The following is a 22,685-nucleotide window of genomic DNA, read 5'->3' on the forward strand; positions in this document are numbered from 1 at the left end:
CTGTGATGCTGTTGCTTTAAAGGCATAATGCCATCATAATGTTAATATGAGTAAGTTGATGAAAAATCTAATGGGCTTTTATTGTCTTGATTCTGAAGGCTGACAATACTTTCTAACGTTAATTTGATATATATACGTATATTATAGTGGGTATTTCGGTTTATAAAAATCTCAAGTAATGCTTTATATATATACATTCTAGGTGCGGTTTATTACTAAAATTTGGCATCCTAATATTAGTTCTGTCACTGGGGCCATTTGTTTGGATATCCTGAAAGATCAATGGTAAGAAATTTTTATTTTTTTCTTCTCTTCCTCCCTACCTCCTTTGAATACTAATAGTGAAAATTACACTGTATACAATATCTCTTGACAATTAAAAATTTTTTTTCCTTATGCTTTCTTTGGTTCTTTTCTCATAAAGGAATTACAAAATTAGAATTTTTATAGTTATACATTTGGATATAGGAATTTTGTTTGGAAGTAACAAGTTTATTTATAATTCCAATTTTTCCTTTTAAAAATTAGTGAATGTAATATGCTAGTCTTGTAAATTCATTTTTCTCTCAGGTGACTTCTTTTGAAAGGGCACTTGAATATTTCTTTGAGATGAATTTGATTATAGTGGATAGAATATAGATCTACCCTTTTCCCCACACCTCAAAATATAATAGTTGAAATATTTTTGACCCCAATAAAAGATCTCCTCATACCCTGTTTTTTTTGAGGATGAGCCTCAGTGAATTCTTAGACTTCTTCTCATGTGAGAGACAGGAAAACATGTTATGGATCCTTTATCTCCTGTATTACCTAGAGCCTCAAGAGGTGTAGGAGAATTTTGATGGAGATATATTAACATAGAAATACATGTAAATGTAAAGCTTTAGATGTTGAATGACTTAAAAAAATTCTTTAAGAATAAAATAATATTAATCTTAGAAAATGAAATAATCACATAAATAAAAAGTGGTAATTTATATAAGTGATTAAAAGACATAACTATGGGTCATAATAGAGTATAGATGATGCGAAATAATATGGAGTCTGTGTGTTAGCCCTTTTATTAATATGTATTTGATATATGGGAGATGATTCAAGTTTTCAGTAGAATCAGTTAATTAAAAGAATCACAAGGAGATGCTTTTTTTATGTATGACATGATGTGCCAGTTCTTTTATACTATATCAACACTAAATGTTAAATATTGCATTTAATGGATATTATTTTAAATACATCTAAAAATGAACTTCAGAAGACTCATTTCATTTTTAATATATTGTAAATTATTATTTAGTACGTGCTCATATAACTAGATTAATTGTCTTTATGGAAAGACTTTGAAGTTCAATCAGTTTTTTTCTTTTAAACTTTTCATTCTTTCTTGATACTGTTCCAAGACAGATGAGTAGCAAGAGCTAGGCAATTGGAGTCAAGTGACTTGCCCAGAATCACATAGCTAGGATATATCTGAGAGCAGATTTAGACCCAAGTTCCCCAAACTCCAGACCCAGGTGCTCTATCTACTATGTTAATTACCTAGCTCCCCCAAAATTCATTCAGTCTCAAAAATTTCTTAAAGTCAGGGATATAAGTCAAGTCAATTCTAAATAATTAAATGTGAAAGATCGAAGTCAATATGTAGAATTTAGTTGTTTTCTGTGTCTGTTAAAAAGGAAAGATAGTTTAATTAGTTTTATTCGTGAGAATTTCGACTTTATGTGATAATTTGGAACTCAGCCTGTTGGATGGGATTTGTTCAGCATTCTTTTTTTTTATTTTTTAAATAAACCCTTACCTTCCGTCTTGGAGTCAATACTGTGTATTGGCTCCAAGGCAGAAGAGTGGTAAGGGCTCGGCAATGGGGGTCAAGTGACTTGCCCAGGGTCACACAGCTGGGAAGTGTCTGAGGTCAGATTTGAACCTAGGACCTCTCATCTCTAGGACTAGCTCTCAATCCACTGAGCTACCCAGCTGCCCCCACGTTCAGCATTCTTATTGAGACAGTTGATTTTGCCTCAGTGAACCTTTTCTAAGAACTAATAATAATATGTGTTGTATCCTTTTTCTGGTTTTTGTAGTCAACAGGTTATTGAAGGTACTAGCTATATTTGCATTTAGGGTCTTTTCTAATTGAATATAGAGTTTAATCTTTTTTTTTTAAACCCTTGCCTTCCGTCTTGGAATCCATACAATGTATTTGTTCCAAGACAGAAGAGTGATAAGGGCTAGGCAATGGGGGTTAAGTGACTTGCCCAGGGTCACACAGCTGGGAAGTATCTGAGGCCAGAGAGTTTAATCTTTTAATTGGTTCATGTCTTTATATTTCTGATTTTGAAATCATTTTTACATTGATAACTGACTGTTTACTATTCAAGATAGGCAAGGCCTTTAAAAAAATTCTTTGTGATTACCACATCTAGAATCTTTAATTTAAAAAATGAATAAAAATATTCTTAACATAACAAAATCTTGCATAATTTACAAGCCTTTGACTTCTTTGATATTTTGATTCCAGCTCATATTTTCCAACTTTTTAGTTTCCTTTGCATGTTGTTCTCTTTGGATTAAAGTTATTAGATATACAAGTATTACATTTATTTTGTGTGGAAGATTTTGAAAAATAACCTTCATAGAATTTTTCTATTGATTTGTATATACTTGAATTGTAACAGTTTCCATAGGAGTCTGTATGTTTATACTTCTCCTTATATCTTGAGTTCATGATGAAAACAACTATTAACAGTTTAATGTTGATTTGAAAACTGCATTTCAATCAGAAAAAAACCTTAACAGTCCTGGCTTTGTTTATAATTTCATAGATTAGAGCTGGAAGCAACATTAGAAATATAATCTAATCAGATTAGGAAACCGGTCCTGATGGTCTTGTTCAAGATCACAAAAGTAGTGTGTTGCAGAACTAGAATTTAAACTCAGGGCTCTGATCCTAAACCTTTTACTTTTGTCATTGTAGCACCCTGAAAACATTGCTATAGGCTTTTAAGAGAGGAAGGAAACAAGCATTTAAGTGTGCTTTACAAATATTATCCTATTTGATTCTTATAACAGCCTTAGTAGGAGATCCGTGTTATTACGATTTCCATTTTAGAATTGAGGAAACTGAGTCTAATTTGACCAGGGTCACACATCTAGTAAATTTCTGAGTCAAGAATTTGGACTCAAGTCCAACCTGTCTCTAGGCCCGGCCATCTCTCCACTCTGTCACGTAACTGCTAGAATACAAAGTTTTGTGTAAGAAACTGAAAATTTTAGGAGTACAGCTCGTGTTTTCTAATCTTGACTTGAATAGCTTTTTGGATGCTGGTCTCTAAGAATGAATTTTGGATTTTGGACTTTGACTTAAAATAAAGTAATGATGGTCTTGGCTGATGATTGTGTCTACATTATAAAGTTTGGGGAAAGTGCCTTTGTCTGAAGTTTTAAAAAAAAGTGTAATTTAAAGATTAAGATTGTGGAAGGAAGGCAAAAATTGCCTCTGTGTATCTATCAAGGAAGGCACAGCAGAAATAATTTGAAATGTTTGAAGAAAAATATAAATAAAAATCCATAATAGGAAAAAAAGAATCAAACCAAGAATGGAGCTATTAATAAAACTCATTGCCAAAAATAGGTAATAAACCATATGAAAGACACTAAAGAACTATATTTGACTACATTGATGTCATCAGAATATGATTCTGGAGAGGTAGTCTTTTCATTAAAAGTTATAAAAGGACAAAGGAACTAGGTAGTGAGTGTAATAAATAACATTGTATATTAACATCAATATACTTGTTTGAGGAAATCAGGAAGCATGTTTACGTGTATATCAATATAAGTGAAGTGTAGTAATTGTATTTTTTGTAGTATTGTATTTGTATTGTATTGTAGTATTGTATAGTATTGTAGTAGTATTTTTTGAAGTGTAATAATAAATATATCTTTGTAATATAATACTTAAATTGAAGGAAAGATATGGAAGACAAATTTTAGAAACAGCTTACATGTCTGGAATGAAGGCATGGTCATAGTAGTGATGATGAATGTATGTTTGCTATGTAGAACAGAATCCAACAATTTCATGTTTAATTATAATTTAATATAATTTAATTTTCCATGAACTGTGGTAACTTTTTGTTAGCATGTTATGAGTGAATGACAAAAATGAGGAAACAAAGATTCACTCTTCTCAGCATATCAATTAAGCAGTGCATGGCTATTGCCCAACATTTGGTATTATTCTCCTTTAGCTTAGGCCTAAACTCCTAATACAGGAGAAGATATACTTTTGTATGTTAAAAACAAAGAATATCAGTTAATTGAAAGGAAACAATACAACTTTAGGTAATCTACCAATACAACATTAGGTAATCTGATTTCTAATTGCAGGAAATATTCTGGACTTACCCTATTGGAAGGAGAAAGAGTGAATAGGTGGGATTCTCTGAATTCAGGAAAAATAGGTGTCCCACTTCTTCCTGACCATCTATAACAATCAGAGAAACATTGAGATAGTAACTGATCAGTACAGGACCAGATACCAGATAATATGAAAGCAGGAAATAATTTAGCATACCAACCATTTGGGGGGGAATATGTTTTAAAGGCTTTCAGAGAAAGGACAAGTTAGGAAAACCCATTCAAATAAAATTCTATATGGGAAGTGTTAACCTAGGAAAAAATGGGTTCATAAAATGTTTCTTAAAACAAATATAGAATCATTTCGATTGAATAGAAAGATTTTACTGGCCATTTATCTTTTTTAAAAATTGAACACATTCAGAAAATGGTTAAAAGGACAGATAAAGAAGAATCATCATAAATATTGGGCATGGGTATGTAGGAATGAGCAGTTGTTGAGGAATTATAATCAACACAGAATAGTGTGTGTGTGTGTGTGTGTGTGTGTGTGTGTGTGTGTGTGTGTGTGTGTGAGTGTGAGAGTGAGAATCTGTGGAGAAAAGATGATCCTAAATGTGATGGAATTTTGGCTTTGCAGTATCATTGTGGGAACAGTGGAAAATGTATGAGACAGTGATAATGTGTCAGGGAGAATGGGTTTTCTTTTCCAAGTAGAATGACCTTGGACTAGAAAGAAAGCACAGAACAAAAATTGCTAATAGGGAGTTGATGGGAAAGATAGGATAAATAGGAAAATGGTAAGAGAATGCCTAGTTTCCTTTGATAAATTCAGGTGATGAGACCCAAATGAATTATAATTAGGGCTTAGAAGTAGCTGATGTGATTGATGAGCCATATTTAAAACATCTGGAGAAAAGGAATATGTACTTCTCAAGACTAAAGAAGGGCAAATGTTATTCCATTTTTCAAAAATGGAAAGAGAAGGTTCTGTGAACTAGGCCTTAGATCCTATGAAATGAAACAGGAATAATGATGATGATGATGATGATGATGATGATGATGATGATGATGATGATGATGATGATGATGATGATGATGATGATGAAAAAACCCTTACTTTGTCTTGGAATCAGTACTGTGTATTGGTTCTATGGCAGAAAAGCAGTAAGGGTTAGGCCTGTGTTGGTGAAATTGTGGCATGCATGCCAGAACATACCACTCCTTTTCCCCTCTCCACTGGAACCTGAGGACATTTCTTACATGACCCACCCCTCTGCCTAGCAGCCCAATGGGAGCAGTTCTTCCCTCCCCTATCTGGGGTAAGGGGATGGCTAATATGGGCCATGAGCATAGCAGTTTGGGCACTCAATCTCTAAAATTGCCATCACTGGGCTAGACAGGGGGTGTTAAGTGATTTGCCCAGGGTCACAGCTAAAAAAATGTGAGGCCAGATTTGAACCCAGGACCTCCTGTATCTGGGTCTGGCTTGCAATCCATTGAACCACCTAACTGCCATCTGAACCAGGAATATTTTTTTAAAAGCCAGTATGACTTAACTGTTGTGCTTTTTTTCTTTTTTCAAATACCAGGATAACTAGACTGATAGAAAAGGAGAATGCTAGGGGCAGCTGGGGTAGCTCAGTGGATTGAGAGCCTGGCCTAAAGATGGGAGGTCCTAGGTTCAAATCTCGACTCATACACTTCCCAGCTGTGTGACCCTGGGCAAGTCACTTAACCCCCATTGCCTAGTCCTTACCACTTTTCTACCTTGGAACCAATACACAGTATTCATCATCATCATCATCATCAACATCATCATCCCTGTTTCATTTCATAGGATCTAAGCTCAGTGGCCTAGTTCACAGAACCTTCTCTTTCCATTTTTGAAGGAGACTTTGGTTAGACATCAGAGATGTCAAGGCCATCCAGTGCATCAGAGGCCATCATCAGTCGTCATGATTTTTGTCTTACCTTTGGATTTTAATGACTGTAGACGAGTGTAGAGTTGATGAATTTATGTAGCTCTGTCTCACTTTAATCCAATTCACACTCAAGTCAAGATATCACTTCATAATGTCATTGGTTCTTTTTGAAAATGAAGGGTAAAGTCCAACAAAAAGTGTGACACACAGTGCCAGGTGTTGGAGATACAAAGTAGACTATTTCAGTTTCTGACATCAGAGAGTTTAGTGTTCATGTGGATGATGTAACTCAGGAACTGTGTATAACATTGTGCTGGGCCCAGAATTATACAAGAGGTCGAAATTGATCTGGATCATATTTGAGCACTTTTTCCAGATATCACTGTATACATTAATTATTTGAGAAATCACAATTGTATGTATTTGCCAAAGGGAAGTTTTTCATTAGGCATAGTATATTACATATTTTGACTTCCATGAAGTTGTGTGGCATAACATACATAACGATATATATTATAAGGAAATGAAGTATATCATTCAGATAACCAGAATAAAGGATAACCCATTGTCGGACGTAAGTGCATTAATTTAACTTTGAAGCATATTAAAAGAACCAGAGTGTATATTCAGTGGAATGTTGTATATGAATTACACAGGATGAGATAGTGATGAATTTTGATTTATGTGGGTAGAGAGAATATTCATAACTGATTAGATTGCATATTCATTGGACATAGGGAGGATAGCAACTAAGTTTTTTGTCCAGTCGGACTAAGCAGGAGGGAAAAGATTAGGATGTTTTACATTTAAGGAGTACTTAACATTGTGCTGAGCATTGAGAGAAAGTTTAGATGACAGATCCTTTTCTAAAACTTGTTGCATCACCATTCTGTTGGTGAGGACATTAGAGTGTCTGGAAACTATACCCTAGAACATAAATTCAATTTTTCTTGAGAGGTATTTAATGAAAATTAAAGGACCTATTGAATATAGGGTAAATTTTAGCTCAGTAATAAACATGAAACCCAATTTAAGAAGACCTGTTAGGCACATAGATTATAATGGGTAATTCCTCATTTAATATAAATTTACAAATTAAAACGTACTAAATAATAAAAATGGAAGGGTTTTTTTAACCTTACTTTTCATCTTAAAATCAATATTGGTTCCAAGACAGAAGAGTGGTAAGGGCTAGTAGGCATTTAAAGTTAAGTGATTTGCCCAGGATCACACAGCTAGGAAGTGTTCCTGAGACTGAACCCAGGATCTTCTGTCTCTAGATCTGACTCTCTTCATTGAGCCACCTAGCTGCCCCTAAAAATAAAATTTGTAACAATTACTTTTTAGAAATGATCTAAGGTGGATTGTGGTTAGTTACTTCTGGTCCTGTTTGGAATTTCATTCAGCAAACATTTATTAAAGACCTACTTTGTATTAGGTACTATTCTAGGTGCAAGGGAGTTGGGGTTTGATAGACAAAAAATGAATAATTGAATGTGAAATGTGTACCATGTATCCATACACTGAGGATAAGGATAGAAAATTGATAATCCCAACTCTATGGGAGCCCACTGTCTACTAGGGAAGGGGTTATTAACCTTTTCTTGTGTAATAGACTCAATTGACTGTCTGGTGAAGCCTTTTTTCCCTTTCTCAAAATGATATTTTGAAATGCATAAAATAAAACAGAATTGCAAACAAAACCAATTAGATTGAAATATAGTTATTAGAATGTTCAAAAAAACAAGTTAATGGACCCGAGAGTAATAACTTTGCTACTAGAGAGAAATAAGTAATGGTAGGGTTCATATAGACCTAGGTGTTCTTAGGGTACATCAGCAAGGCAGATCATAAGGTATTGTCTTTAGTTCCATTTCTCTTGATAAAACTATGGCTATTTCTCACATTGAACCTTTGATGATATACATAGTCTTTTTTGGACTTTGAGGCAATGTGGCTACAAAAGTAAGACTACCTCCTCCAAGCATCCCCTCCAAAATATCTTTCACCTAAACAACCAAAATAATTTTCTTTTTATTTTTTTATTCTTTTATTTATGAACATATGCTCCACTAGAGAAATGTAAGCTCCATTGGGTGAAAAGGCAGTCTTAGTTGAGTTGAGACCCAGAAAGGATCCAGGTGTTCCCAGAGAGCTGGGTGATAGCAGAAAGCATTCTATCCATATGAGTACAGACGGAAAGGCTAGGAGGGGAACTATGTATGAGGAACAGGAAATAGTCCAATTTGTCCAAAAGAAAAAGTGGCAAAAAAAAATTGATGTGTTTTTGTCTCCTCAGCTTGTTTTGCTTTCCTCTGTGTATTTTTAATACATGCATGTGACTGGGTGGCACAGTAAATAGAATCTGAAGTCGGGTTAATTCATCTTTCTGAGTTCAAACTTGTTCTGGCCTTAGACACATAATAGCTGTGCGGCTCTGGGCAACTCGCTTAACTCAATTTGCCTCAGTTCATCATCTGTAAAATGAGCTGGAAACAGCCAACCACTCCAGTATCTTTGACAAGAAAGCTCCAAACAAGGTCACAAAACTTGGAGAGGATTGAAATGACCGAACAACAATAATTTATTTTTACATGTCTGTTCTTTTCTTTTTCCCCCAAGGAAGGCTTCTTTGAGTACTACTTTATTATTTTCTTTTTTTGTCAACTCCCTGACAGTTTGTCTAGACATCTTGTTTTCTTCTGTTTCTTTCTGGTGAAATAGCTCCTGGTCATCACTGAGATATATAACAGCATCAAGAGTTTTCTGGTTTACAAGAATGATTTGCTCACTTTTTTTTTAATATATGGAGTAATTCATCAAGGATAAAAGACCCTTCACACCCACCCTTCCCTCTTTTCACAAGTTGAATATAAATTCATTTGATGAAGAATTTTTACTTATTTTAAATAGACTATAACTATAAGGAAACAAAGTATAAATAATCTAGCTTTAATAATAGAGATCAGTTAATAGATCTCATGTATAACTTAGATGGAACATCATTTGATTACTGCTTTGTAGTATTCCAGACCTGGGATGAACTTTTTCATGCTGGCTTCAGTGTGGGATTTGGAGTTGTTTTCTGAGAAATAGAAAATAAGGAAGCAGATATCATGAAGTTGGACAGACAATAAAACACGTGGTATCTAGGAATTAATGGAGAAACAGAACCAATTCTTTAGTCTCATAGTTTTAATCATTAAAAATCTTGAGTCATAAAGGAAGGAGTTGATGCTTAACAGTTTTCAGGTATAAATAGGCCATAAGTAGATTCCTTAGATGAAATAAATTTAAATGGTGAAGAGTGTTCAAGAAAGACATAAAACTTTCTTAAAAGACTTTTAAATTGTTTCATCGGCATCCTGAAATTCTTCATTGTTATTGATACTACCCAAGTCCAGACAATTCCTGTCAGTATATCCTGGATAGGAGACTTAAAATTGTTCTTTGTTTTCATTCTACAATCTCAACAAATAATCCTCATGACTTTTACCAGATTTCTTTTCTCAAGATGATGGTTTCATTGTGTTAGTTTTGGACTTAAAATATTTAAATCTTTTTGTTTAGTCTGAGAAGTTTAGTCCAAAATTTTCAACCATCTATCCCTTCTGTAATCTATACTTAATGGATTTTGTGTTTTCTTCCTTTAATTAACAGTAAAAAAAGCTCCTCTGTCCTTTCTGGTTGGTTTTTATCCTGTTTCTCTTATTGACATTGTGTTCTTTTCTGCCTCTACATAGATTAGGATTATATATTTATTTATCTACTTGAAATATCTTCCTTTCTCTACACCTGTGTGAATAATAGCTATTCATAAAGGCCCAATTCAAGTTTTATCATCTGTGTTATATTCACAGACTATAAGCTTAATCTTTTCCTCTTCTGAAATTGTTTTATGCTTTATATTGTACTACATAGGCTAGCATTTGATAAATAACCCCACCCCTATGAGTTCTACTTGTCTCAATTCAGCTGGATTCTTTAAGATAATATGAGCTTCACATGGGCTCTTTCAAGCTGGAAAGGCTTTGATTATATTCCCAAGAGTAGATTCTGTCTTATGTTCATGGGAAAAGCAGCCTGGGGATATGCATATGCTAATAGTATAGATGCTTAATGCCAGAAGTTTGTCCAGTAGATGATATATTTTTTAGCATTTGTGAGACAAAGGATATATGCTGCAAAGTAGCTGGATTCTATCAGTAAATATTAAACTTTTAGTACTCTTATTAGTTATGTAATCAACTTTTCTTTCTTTATTTTTTTGATCTCTCTGTAGCTTTTTTATACTGTTAACCTTTTTTTCTTGAAACTCTTCTCATTACTTAATCCTGGTTCTACCTTCCTGACCACTCTTTTCAGGTTCTTTGTTGGGTTTTCATCTACCTGGCACCTTTTTTTCTTTTTACTATTTTGCTTGGAAATTACTTCAGTTTAATGTTAATTGGATTCAGTTACTATCTCCATGCACATGATTCTCAGACCTTATCTAAGCCTTAACTCCTTCTGAGCTGCTACTGAGATATTTTGAAATTAATGTCCTGGAAATATCATTACTCAACCTGTCCAAAACTGAATTCATTGCCCCCCAAATTCTTCTTTCTTCTGAACTTCCCTGTTGTTGAATGTGCCACTATTCTTTTAGTCAGCTATATTAAGGATAAAAGTCTAGGTATTATCCATAAATCCTTACTCTGTAGCTTGTACTCATTCTCTTGTTAGCTCTTGTCAATTCTACCTTTCCAGTATGACTCATACATGCTTCCATTCTCTCTTCTGACACTGCCACCACTGTCATATTGGCCCATATAACATTATGTTTGGACTTCTGTTTGGTCTCCCTGATATTTTTCTGTTTGATATATTTTTTAAAATTGTTATATATACTGGGTATCAGTTCCAAGGCAGAAGATTGGTAAGGGCTAGGCAATTGGGATTAAGGGACTTGCCCAAGGTCTCATAGCTGGAGAGTGTCTGAAGTCATAGTTGAACCCAGGATCTCTCCGACTACAGGCCTGGTGCTTTATCCAGAGAGCCATCTAGCTACCCCGTCTGTTTGGCTTTTTTAAGGCTCTTTATAAGCTGCCTCCCTCCTGTTTTTCTAGTCTTTTTACAAATTTCAAAATATATTCTATCTTCCAATAATTTGTCAAATTGATTTCCCTAAAGTGCTGGTCTGATTCCCTCCCCTCCGCCCTGCCCCAATACATTGTCACCCCAAAGGATTAAATACATGCTTTTTTGTTTGACTTTTTAAAGCCTTTCATAACTTATTCTCTTTCTAATCTTCAAAATTTCATTGCACTCCACATACTCTGCAATTCATTAAGTCTGGATTCTTTGCTATGCCTTGAACTTTGTGTCTTTACTTCATGAATTTTTACTGTCTGTTTTCTATGACTCCTTCATCTTCTGTGACTGTCTTCAAATCTCAGCCAAAATACACTTTATGCAAAATGACTTTCCCGGCCTCCCCTTAATGCTAGTGCTTTCTTTTGAATTTTCTTCAAAGTTTTACACACACACACACACACACACACACACACACACACACACACACACACACACACACACACACACATTTTTTGTTTGTATATAGTTGCTTACCTATTGATTCTCCCATTCAATGATGAGTTTTTTGAGTGTAGAGATTGTCTTTGCTTTCTTTGTATTTCCAATGCTTAGCATAGTGCCTGGCATACAGTAGTAGCTTAAGTAAATGGTTATTGACTTGGAGATTGGTAACAGAAGCTCACTATAGAAGAGTAACAGTAATATGGAAAGCTAAAGCCCAGTGTACATTGAAGCCACCAAAAAAGGCTAAATAATGAAGAACTATTTTTACTGTCATCAGAACAAATAGAAGATTTGGTATGGAATACTATCCCTTCCTTGATTAGTTAGTTAATAAACATTTATTAAGTACCTGTTTTATGACAGACTCTATGCTAAGTGCTATGGATAAAAAGAAAGGAAAAAAAGATGGCTTCTAAGGTCTCTTCCCAACTCTGAATTTATACTCTGTATTAATAGGAGACATGAAGTGCAATGTTAGATTGGAAAGAGGAAAAAAATTGCTTCAAACTACTTAGGTTTTTTTTTTTTTTTAAGTGAAGAAAGAGATGTGAGTAGAATACATGCCTAACATAGAGGAAGGAATATTCCCCACATCCCCCACACCCCAAACACTACATTTTGAGTGATAGGCAGCCACCTTTGGATTTGGTGATGAGGAAGCCATTTATAAATATGGAAGTAATCAGTCAAAAACAATTATTTATTGCTTACTATGTGCCAGGCACTGGGCTAAGTATCATGGCAGGGACTCAAACCGAATTCTAATGGTTTTTGAGGAATGGATAATGAAATAATGGAGGCAAGGCATGAATCATGAATTGCCTTTTCTCTAATATTAGATGGTTTACTTAAGAACATGGTAGTTTTATATTACCAGTAATTTGCAGCATATATCAATAATTGGGAACAATATTAATTATGATAGTGTATCTTATCTGGTGCTTTAGAAAATCTAGAATTTCCCTCTGTCCATACAGGACAGTATTTTTGAGGATTATTTGTTTTTGCTTATTAGTTTTGAAAATTTTATTTTTAAATTTGCTAATTTTTTTGGCAAATGACTTGATAATTTTTTTGGAATCATTATTTTAAAAAAAATTATTAATATGCTTTTGAACAGAGAAATAAAGCCAAATTGGAGATACTGTATCTCTTCTGTATTTGTGATTTAGTATGAGATTTGTAGAATGTTTTGTTGAATCATTTGTATTGGTTATAAATATTTTTGCTTTATTTTTCTTTAGCCTTCTAATTCTTACCCAATAATTTATAACTGATATTGACATAAAAACAAGTGTTGATCATAAATTTAGAGGTTGATCGTAAAACTCATTGCGATGTTTTTTGTTGTTGTTGATGTAATTTCACTTAACATTCCCTCTGCCCCAAAACACCCCAGCTTTATATTTTAAGATATGGATATATATCTTATATATTTTAAGATATAGATAAACAAAATAATCTGACATTCCTGACAACAAATGCTTTATTCCACTTAAGAGTCAGCTACTTATAATATTTCCTCGTCCTTTGTCTAGGAATGATATTGCTTATTGAATTGTATATACATCTATCTTTTAGTATTATTTTTCTTTATACAATTCTGTTATTTATATTCTCTTTTGTCTTGATCTGTAACTATATGTGGTAATCTTTCAAATATTCTCTGAATTTCTCATTCATAATTTCTTTTAAAAATACATTTTTATTGATATATTTTTTTACATCAGGGTTTTCTCCCAGTATTTTTCGCCTGCCTCCCAGAGACCCATCTCTTATCATAATTTAAAATATAAAAAAGGAAGGAGAACAATTTAGCTAAACTAGTCATCATAAGAAAAGTTCTAATATATTATGTGCTATACTCCACAATTAAGAACTTCTGTTTTTGTAGAGAGATGGGAGAATTATTCATGTTTATTTACTCATTCATTAATGTACTTAGTGGCAGGGGGTGGGTGTCCATCGTGGCCATTATAATTTCGCTAAATTCCGTTTCAGTTATTTTGTTGTTCTCTTATATGTTGTTTTCTGTCATTGTTCTTGTTTTTCTGGCTCTGCCTAATTCCCTTTGCATCAGTATTCCTCCTTTTTGTTCTTTTCTTACCACACATTCAAGTCCTACAGGTTTATCTGGTCAGTAATTCCATAATTGATCAATAAAAAATTGTTTTTAGTGCTTCTATTAACATCTTGGTGTATATGGAGCCTTTATTTCAGTGAACTAGTTTTTTTATGGTATGGTAACCTACTAGTACATTTTCACTTGTGTTCATACATTTCTAATCTTGTAGGCACCAATGGTATTGCCATTTTATTTTTTCCACTATAAAGTATACAAGTATTTTTGGTAAAGCAAGGAATCTTTTCTTCAGTGATGTTCTTGGGATACTTACTTATCACTCAGGGATACGAATAACTGAATATTAATTATATAAAAAATACTCTTCCACCCCACTTAAAAAAAAATTCCATTGTATTTTCCAGACCGTTGAAATTAATTTCCAGCACTACCATGGGGTATATTGGTGTAGTATTTTTCTCCCATAACTCATATATCATTAGTTATTTGTGTTCTTTATTAATTTTTTACATTTTTCTGCACTTAAATATGAGTTGTTTTAATTCATATTTCCCTGGAATATTATTCCATATAGTTCTTTTCATTTCCTATAACAATTGTATTATTTGACCACTTCAGTATTCAATAGAACTTCATTTTAGATATTTGTATCCATTTCCTGTATATTTTGGAAATTAGATCTTTTATCAGTCAAATTTATATATAGAATTTTCTTCCAATTGGCATTTCCTTTTATTTTAACATTAATTTTGTTTCTGTTAAAGTCCTTTTGCATATTGATTTCCCCTTAGACCTTAAATCAGCATCATGACATTGTTTTGTATATTTTGAAAATCTTATATTCTTTAACATTAAAGCCCATTTCCTTTTTGAACTTCTTTGTTATTTGGTATAAGATACTGGTATAAACTTATTGTGTTTTCCAGTGTTCCCAAAAAGTTGTCATTGATTAGGGCAGCAATTGATGTAGTGTATAGAATTCTGAGTCTGGAGTTAGAAAGATTTAGGATTTACTCTATCTTTAAACTCTCTCTCTCTCTCTCTCTCTCTCTCTCTCTCTCTCTCTCTCTCTCTCTCTCTCTCTCTCTCTCTCTCTCTGTCATTAAGTGCTATATAAATGTTCCATTATTGCAACCATGATTATTATTCAAAAGAGTCTTTAATTTAGGTTATTTACCCAAGAGTCATATAGGTAGAAGTTAAAAAAAAAAAGTATTAGTACCTAGGTCTTAAACAACAAAATTTGGCTGCCACTCCACTTGATCCAAAGCTCAAATAGTACCTACCCTTCAGCTAATCTGTTGATTCTTAGAACCTTGCTTGTTTGAATAAGTCAATTCAATTGTTTCATACAGTAGATACAAGAGCTCTCTGATGTCATACTTGGCACCTCTAATAGTTTCCATGGCATTCTTATATGCTTGAGGCTGAAGGACGGTTGGTCTCTCAGAACCTTGTGGTATGAAATAGCCTTCATTTCTTGAAGAGTCTTCTAAAATAATCTCCATCTTCCTCTGCAGAGTCTCGGAAATTAGCCAAGTCCAGTGAGATTAGAAGGCATTTGTCCATAGAAACTTTTAGTTCTTCTAGGGTTAGTTTCTCCCCTTGGATCTCAGACACAGATTTTCTGGTGGCATTGCTGACATTTGTGGCAACTTCTTTGCCCAAGGTCTATGTTTCATTCTTGTAAAAATAAATATGATAAATTGTTTATAGGTAATAAAATATATGCAGCATATAATATGTGTACTAAAATAGTACATTTTAAAATTATACAGGTTAATAGTCCTTTGTGGCCTCTAAATATTCTTTCATGTGGCTTCTGCCCATTCCTTGTCTCTCCCCAACACACTTTCAGTATATTTTTAATCAGTACATTTATACTTTAGGAAGGGATTAAAGAATAAAGGTGTAAATGTGGAACTAACTCATGATATTCTTCTGGAGTTATAGCTATTTTCAGCCATAAGTTTTGAGATTAACTAATGTAGGATAGGCAATAAGAAGATATATTTTTATTTTTGAAGTATTGTGTATTTCATGAGTTTTGTTGTAAACTTTTTGAAAGGATTACCAGAATTATGACCAAATGCAGCTTTGAGTTAAAAATTATTGTCATTAGTTTGATATTTAGAAGATTAGTTGTATTTTTCAAAGATTTACAAATGAATTAGTTTTGTCTTTTTTAACTAATATTTATAATATGTGATTTTAATAGTTAGGAAATGTTTCATCAGGGCTCATTTGATATAAAATTTGTCACAAAATACAAAAATTATTTCTCAATAACTTTTCAGTGAAGCTATTATAAACTACCAAATACAATAGTTTCTTGTATCTTTAAATTTTTAGATCTTTCTTGAATATTTATAATTTTCTACTTTCAACCTAAGTTTTCCAGTCCAGGAGATATTTTAAGTGATTGTTTTCTTCAAAAATATCAAGATCATATTTGTAAATTCTGTAATTATCACTTGAAAAAGTGGTGATTATTGAGAATTTTAGATGTATTATATTTATATTTTGAAAGCTTCATATGTTTTATAATGTGTTGTATAATCACTTTTCAGTATAAAAGACATAAGGCCAACTAAATCAACTAATTGAGATTTTACCCCCAATAAAGGACTCTTTATTTTCCTTAAAATATGTTTTATTAATCTATAAGGTTCTGGCTTTATGAATTTACTGATATTTGATAACATTTAAAACCAGATGTTCATCATCATAGGAATTAGGGTTACATAGTGCAATAAATGTTTGGATGAAGTAAATTTTGTTTGAGAAGCCATTAAGTATTTTGGGTAGAGAGTAGGTTTGTAGTCATGAAGACAGAATTTTGAGCAAATTACTTAGTTTCTCCCTGGCTACTGTTCAAAGACTTAAAAGTTGTAGGAGGCTTGTACATTTCAGTAATGTTTTTGTACAAGTTTTTTTTGTACATCAATGAAATTACTTTTGCAGACTTGTATCACTCTGAAAAAAAGCTCACTTATACTGTGCACACTTATTTACCTACTTTTGATTTGGCATTGGTACAATATTTGTTGTTTTCACTTGGGGAGGAAGCTTATTTATCATAAATATAGTTCTTGCTTTAAAAAAAATTGATAAATGCCCAAAATATGAGAGCTAACTCATTCACATACTCTTTAATTTGAAGTAAGCTTAAACTATACTAAGTATATTTCAACTATTTTACCGATAATTTCAACTTTGAGATAAATTTAGGACTTTACCAGTACATTAAATTAGCATTTTGTTTTCTTTGTTCAAATTTTTTTCATTGGCACATAATGGGAGTATGAAATGCTTTAATGTGCATTGAATTCTGCCCCTCTAAAAACAAATATAAGTTATAGAGTATAACATTTTTCTTTTTTGTTCTTATAGCTCCCTACTGACAAATGAAATTGATACTTTCTATTCTTCGAGTCTGCTAGGATTGTTAATAATGAGCATTATATTTATATAATCCATCTAGTGGAAAGGAAGGGAGATTTCCTTCCTTACTTTTGATCTCCCTTTGTAATACTCATTTGTCAACTAAGGTCAATTCATATTGGCTAAAATTTTTTGAAAATTAGAAGAGGTTAATTAGAAGAAATGAATATAAAATTAAGATCAATTAATAATTCAATTCAATTTGTATATTCCTGAGGGGTTGGTGATGTTATGGTGAACTTCCTATTTTGGAACAAACCTATTGAGGTTTGAGAACTAAGAATGATTTTTGTATTTTAAAATACAGTAAAAAGTCATTTACAAAGATAAAAACTATTCTTAGCTTAAAGACTACAAAAAACAAACCTCACTGTATTTTATAGATCTCTGATATAGTGGAAAGGTTACAGATTGTAGTGCTAGAAGATTATGGATATGAGACCTGAATTTTCTACTTATGTGATCTTGGGCAAGTTGTTTAATATCTGAGCTTCAGTTTTCTCATCTAAACATGGTTGTTTCAAAGCAGAGTTGTTGTGAAAACCCAATTGAAATATTTGGATTTTTTGAAAACTGTTAAGGAGCATTCAACTGTAAAGTGAAAATAGAAAGGTTATCTTTAAGCATTTCATTAATTTTCTTAGTTTTCAGAAATTGTCCCCCACCCCCACCCCCCTTAGTTTTCTTACTGGAACATATAAACCTTTTTATTAAAAATATTTTTATACTTGAAATTTTAGGGCAGCAGCAATGACTCTAAGGACAGTATTGCTCTCATTACAAGCATTATTGGCAGCTGCAGAACCAGATGATCCACAAGATGCAGTAGTAGCAAATCAGGTAAGGTATGAATCTTTTAACACAAAGTAAGAAGCTCTTTTGTACTTTATAGACTTTTAAAACTTAGCATATTAAATAAAAATTATACTTATATGTTTTCTCTACTTTAATATTTAAAAGTTATCATGCTGTGCTGGGATTAATTACAGAAGATTTATTCATTGGGCTATTATAGTAATCTTCTAGATATCACTGTGAAAATTCAATTTACCTGTTCCTAACTCAAATAGGGATTGACTTAAATACATGGCATTCATTGTTAATTTAACTGAAAGCAAATCTTTGTTAGTTAACAATCTATTGTAGTAGTAGACTTTGAGGGTTTCTGTATAACTTAGTAGAGGATGTCATATTTATGAACTTTATTTGAGCAAAAATTAATGAACTTCTTCATTACTTATTAGAAGGGATATTGTCATTGCTTTTTTGGGTAGGTTACTTGATTTTACTGTATACAAGATTTTAAAAGATATTTTTGTCTAATTTTTAAGCATTTTGAATCCTGAATATAAAATTGAATAAAATACACCTATGTGTTTTTTTCTATTTGATATTTGTTTGTTTAATAGCATTTACAGAATATTAAGCATATTTTTTGGCTTTGGCGACCAATTTTTAGCTAATTTGTGCTCAGTACCTCCAGTCAAGACTAAAATTAGTTTATAGATCAATTTTATTCCTTTTCACAAGCAGATACTTTAAAAGCCTGGCACTACTTGCTGTCCTTATTTTGGGCTCCATTTCAGCAGGATATATTTTAATTGGAAAGTTATCAAACACTTTTGTTATTTTACTAACTAAAAGCCTGTGATGGGGGTGAAAAACATCTACCGTATACAAATTATATTCTATTAAGTAGACTTAAGAATGTTTCTGTGTTAAAGTTATTTTTCCCTGGTCATGTTTATGTACATATTTAAATCCAAAAAACATTAACTACTTGCTACATATAAGGCACTGTTATGAAGTTAGAAAGACAAAATTATGAAATAAACTTTGCATTTAAGAAACTTAATATTTTGCTAGAGAAGATAATGCTTAGTTAGTCATTATGTTTAAGAATATTAACCAAACTTTGGTTTCAGAATTGCTTAGGTCACTTTCTTTATGTTTTTATCTTGTAGCATAACTATAAATATACGTATTTTATGTTTTGGTAGGTTAGGTCCCTTGTTCCCACATATTATCAGGTATAATTTCCTATTGATTTGTTTTCAGAAGTGTCTTTTTTAAAAAAAGATCTTTAAATTTCCAATCACTACCTATCGCTGTGCTTAACATGATTTAGTAGGTTGACAGTTGAAATTATGAGAGAACTATATTGGAATCCTAGCTCTGAAATTTACTTTTCGACCCTGGTCATTCACTTAACCAGTTTAAGCTTTATTTTTCTCATATATTTGGAATTGGAACAGCTATGTGGCATAGTTCCTAAAGTGCCCAGTCTGGATTCAGGAAAATTTATCTTCCTGTGTTCAAATGTGGCCTCAGACTTCTCAATAGTTGGGTCACCTGGGCAAGTCAGCTAATCTTGTTTGCCTTAGTTCTTCATCTTTAAAATGAGTTAAAAAAGGAAATGGCAAGCCACTCTAAAATCTTTGCCAAGAAAAGCCCAAATGAGGTCACAAAGCATTGAATAGGACTGTACAGCAAAAGTCGGATTGGTATTTGTACCACCTGTCTTTAAATGGTGGTTGTGGGGAAAGAAAATTTTGTAGACCTCAATGTAGATTGTCATTATTTAAGTTTGTATGGATTTTATAAGCCAAAAAAAAAGATAATCATTTAGTGAAAGTGTATGGTAGATGGAAATATAAAAAATACCAGTCTGATTAGAGCAGAGGCTATGTGAGAATTAAGCTTTTATATAGGTAGAGGCAAAAATTATTTAAAAATTCAAGGTAGCAGATAATAGTTATTGGAAACCTTTGAACAGAGAAGTAAAATGATGAAAACTTTTTAACAGAGTGGGATATGAGTAGAACTAATCATTGATTAAATCTGGCAGCAATATTGAGAAAATATGAGTAATGAGGATATAGGGAAATTATCTATAAAGATGTTTTTTGTGTTTTTTTGCATTATTACAAGGAATGAAATGTAATTGGGCCCTGGACTAGGGTTATGAGTATGGAAAATGAAAGAAAGAGGCAGAAAGATATTTTGAAGGAAGAGTAAATAGCTTGGTGAGTAGAAGTGTGGGGATAAAGGAGAAAGAAGTATAAAAAAATTTTTTTTGTTTATTTTTTTAAACTGAGGGTATTAGGAGAATGGTCATACTATTGATAGAAAATTATTAGATGAAAGAGTATAAGGAGTTGAGAGTAACACTGATAATATGAACCTGAAAGCTTAGAAGGATGTTCGAACCTTTGGCAGAAAAAGGGAAATTTGTAAGAAAGAGGAAGATCATGAAAAAATTTAATTAGTTTTGCACTTAACCTACATTGAAGATGTCTCTTGGACATTCATTTTGTACTGATTGGAGAGAAAGTCATTACTAAGCCAAGGAATCAAGAAAGGTTTCATGAAAGAAATGACAGAAAAATTTTAAAGAGTAAACTTACTTTGTGAAGTAGGGAAAACATAGCGAATAGCATTAAGAACAACAATGACATTCATCGAGATGACAGGGAACATAAAAGGAAAATTATTCCAAGGACAGAAAATAGGTTAGTTTGGATAGGATTTAGAATTCATGGAAGGATAGCCCCAGGAGATAAACTTCAAAAGGGAAGACAGTTCGAGATTTTGGACAACCTTGTATTCCACTTGGGAATTCTAAAAAGGCAGTAAAGAGACAATCAAGGTTTTTTGAAATTCAAAGCTATTTTGTTTTCCCAATTACATGTCATAATAATTTTCAACATAAGTTTTTCAAAATTATAAGAACTAAACTGGCTTCCTCTCCCACTCAGAGTTGATAAGCAATTTGATCTGGGCCATATATATATTATCATGCAAAACATACTTCCATTTTGGTCATTGTTGTAAGAGCATACTCCATACTAAACCAAAACCCAGGAATAAAACCATAAATATGCTGTTGTGAAAAACAGTATGCTTTGATCTGCATCCATCCTAATCGACTCCAAAAGTTCTTTCAAAAGAGATTTTTGAGCAGAGGAGTAGCCTGGTCAGACCTATAGTTAGTACTATTATCAGATTAGCATTCAATTATATATGATCTTGCTGCATTCTTAGTAAGTAGTATGATATTTTCTTCTTCCAGTGGGATTTTTAAAAAACCCTTACCTTCCATCTTCATATGAGTTCTAAGACAGAAGAATGGCAAGGTCTAGGTAATTGAGGTTAAATGAGTTGCTCAGGGTCACAAAGCTAGGAAATATCTGAGGTCAAATTTGAACCAGGACCTCTGGTCTCAAAACTTTGGCTCTCAACTTTGCTACTGAACTGCTCATTACCTCCCCCCCCCCCTCCCAAAGGTGTGATTTTAACTTTGTTGAGGGTTGGGTCTTTATACAACATATTTTGTTTTTATAGCATTCCCTCTCCTTCCCAATTTATTATCCCCTGTTTCTAAGAGAGGAAAAAATTTTCAGTAAAACCAACCAATACTTTACCTGTGTCTGACACTATCTGAATACCTTAATAATTATCTCTATAAGGAAAGAAGTGAAATATATTTATTCATTCAACTTTTTTCATATGGTTAATTTTGGTTATGATGCAGAGAATTCAAATTTGCTTTTTTTTTTTTTTGAGTTGATTTAAACTAGGGGAAAGCAGATTTAAATGAAAGATCAGAAGAGTAGAAGGGAGAAGTAAAGAGGAAAAGTCAGAAAACAGTGTGGTGTGAGGAATTTTTGTGATTTCTAAAGGCCTTTCCATTTCTAAGATTACATGATTTTATTAAAGGATACACAGTTTTTAAAAATGAGAGAATTCCATGTTTTCCAGGCTGTTCCCCTCCTCCCGCCCCCCTCATCATTTTTGAATCTTCTAGGCAGGGTCAGTGGGTAAGGAGAAAGTATAAAAAGTAAGCCCCAGAATTTTAGTACTTCTTTTCCTTTTACCATACAAGTGTATTTTTTCAGTGGTTATTGGATGAGGAGTCATGAGATTTGAATTAGTGATCTTGAGTAAGTTTTTTTGCACCTCCCTTGAACCTCACTTTATCTGTAAAATAGATCACTTTTTTTTGCTTCCTTCCAATTCTTATCTGTAATCCTAAAATTCATGGAAATTGTCTTGGAATTGAAATTGAGGGAGACCAGATTCAAATTTAAGCTGTCTCTTTTTCTAGCTCTGTGACCTTGGGTACCTGCCTCCTCTGGATCATAGTTACCTAAAATATAAAATGAGGAGTTTTTAATGCAGGCTCTATGCTCTTATGAGTCATTAGTAAAATGATAATGGCAGTGTTTACTATGCCTTCATCATATAATTTTGTAAGGATCATTATAAAAATTATATTTGCTAAGCCCTTATAGTGT

General features: G+C 32.7%; 1 protein-coding gene and 1 long non-coding RNA gene across 6 annotated transcripts in view; one reads left to right on the top strand and one right to left on the bottom strand.

Moving 5' to 3' along the window:
- Nucleotides 1-22,685, top strand: part of UBE2K (ubiquitin conjugating enzyme E2 K) — a 90,222-nt gene that overhangs the window by 51,780 nt on the left and 15,757 nt on the right. For 3 of the 5 annotated variants that reach the window (XM_007496544.3, XM_007496545.3, XM_056802550.1), the window contains 2 exons: nt 203-285; nt 18,129-18,228. In XM_007496544.3, the coding sequence (XP_007496606.1) occupies nt 203-285; nt 18,129-18,228 (183 nt within the window). Of the gene's footprint in view, nt 1-202; nt 286-15,346; nt 15,404-18,128; nt 18,229-22,685 lie in introns of those variants that run through there. The other 2 variants (XM_016423274.2, XM_056802551.1) reach the window with 2 other exon arrangements.
- On the bottom strand, nt 9,218-15,314 carry LOC103103829 (uncharacterized). Its single transcript, XR_001623002.2, has 2 exons — nt 15,231-15,314; nt 9,218-9,366 (listed from the first exon to the last, which is right to left on the bottom strand). It is a non-coding gene; the product is annotated as an uncharacterized LOC103103829 (long non-coding RNA).

Source organism: Monodelphis domestica, chromosome 6 (assembly GCF_027887165.1).
Source record: "Monodelphis domestica isolate mMonDom1 chromosome 6, mMonDom1.pri, whole genome shotgun sequence".
NCBI lineage: Eukaryota > Metazoa > Chordata > Mammalia > Didelphimorphia > Didelphidae > Monodelphis > Monodelphis domestica.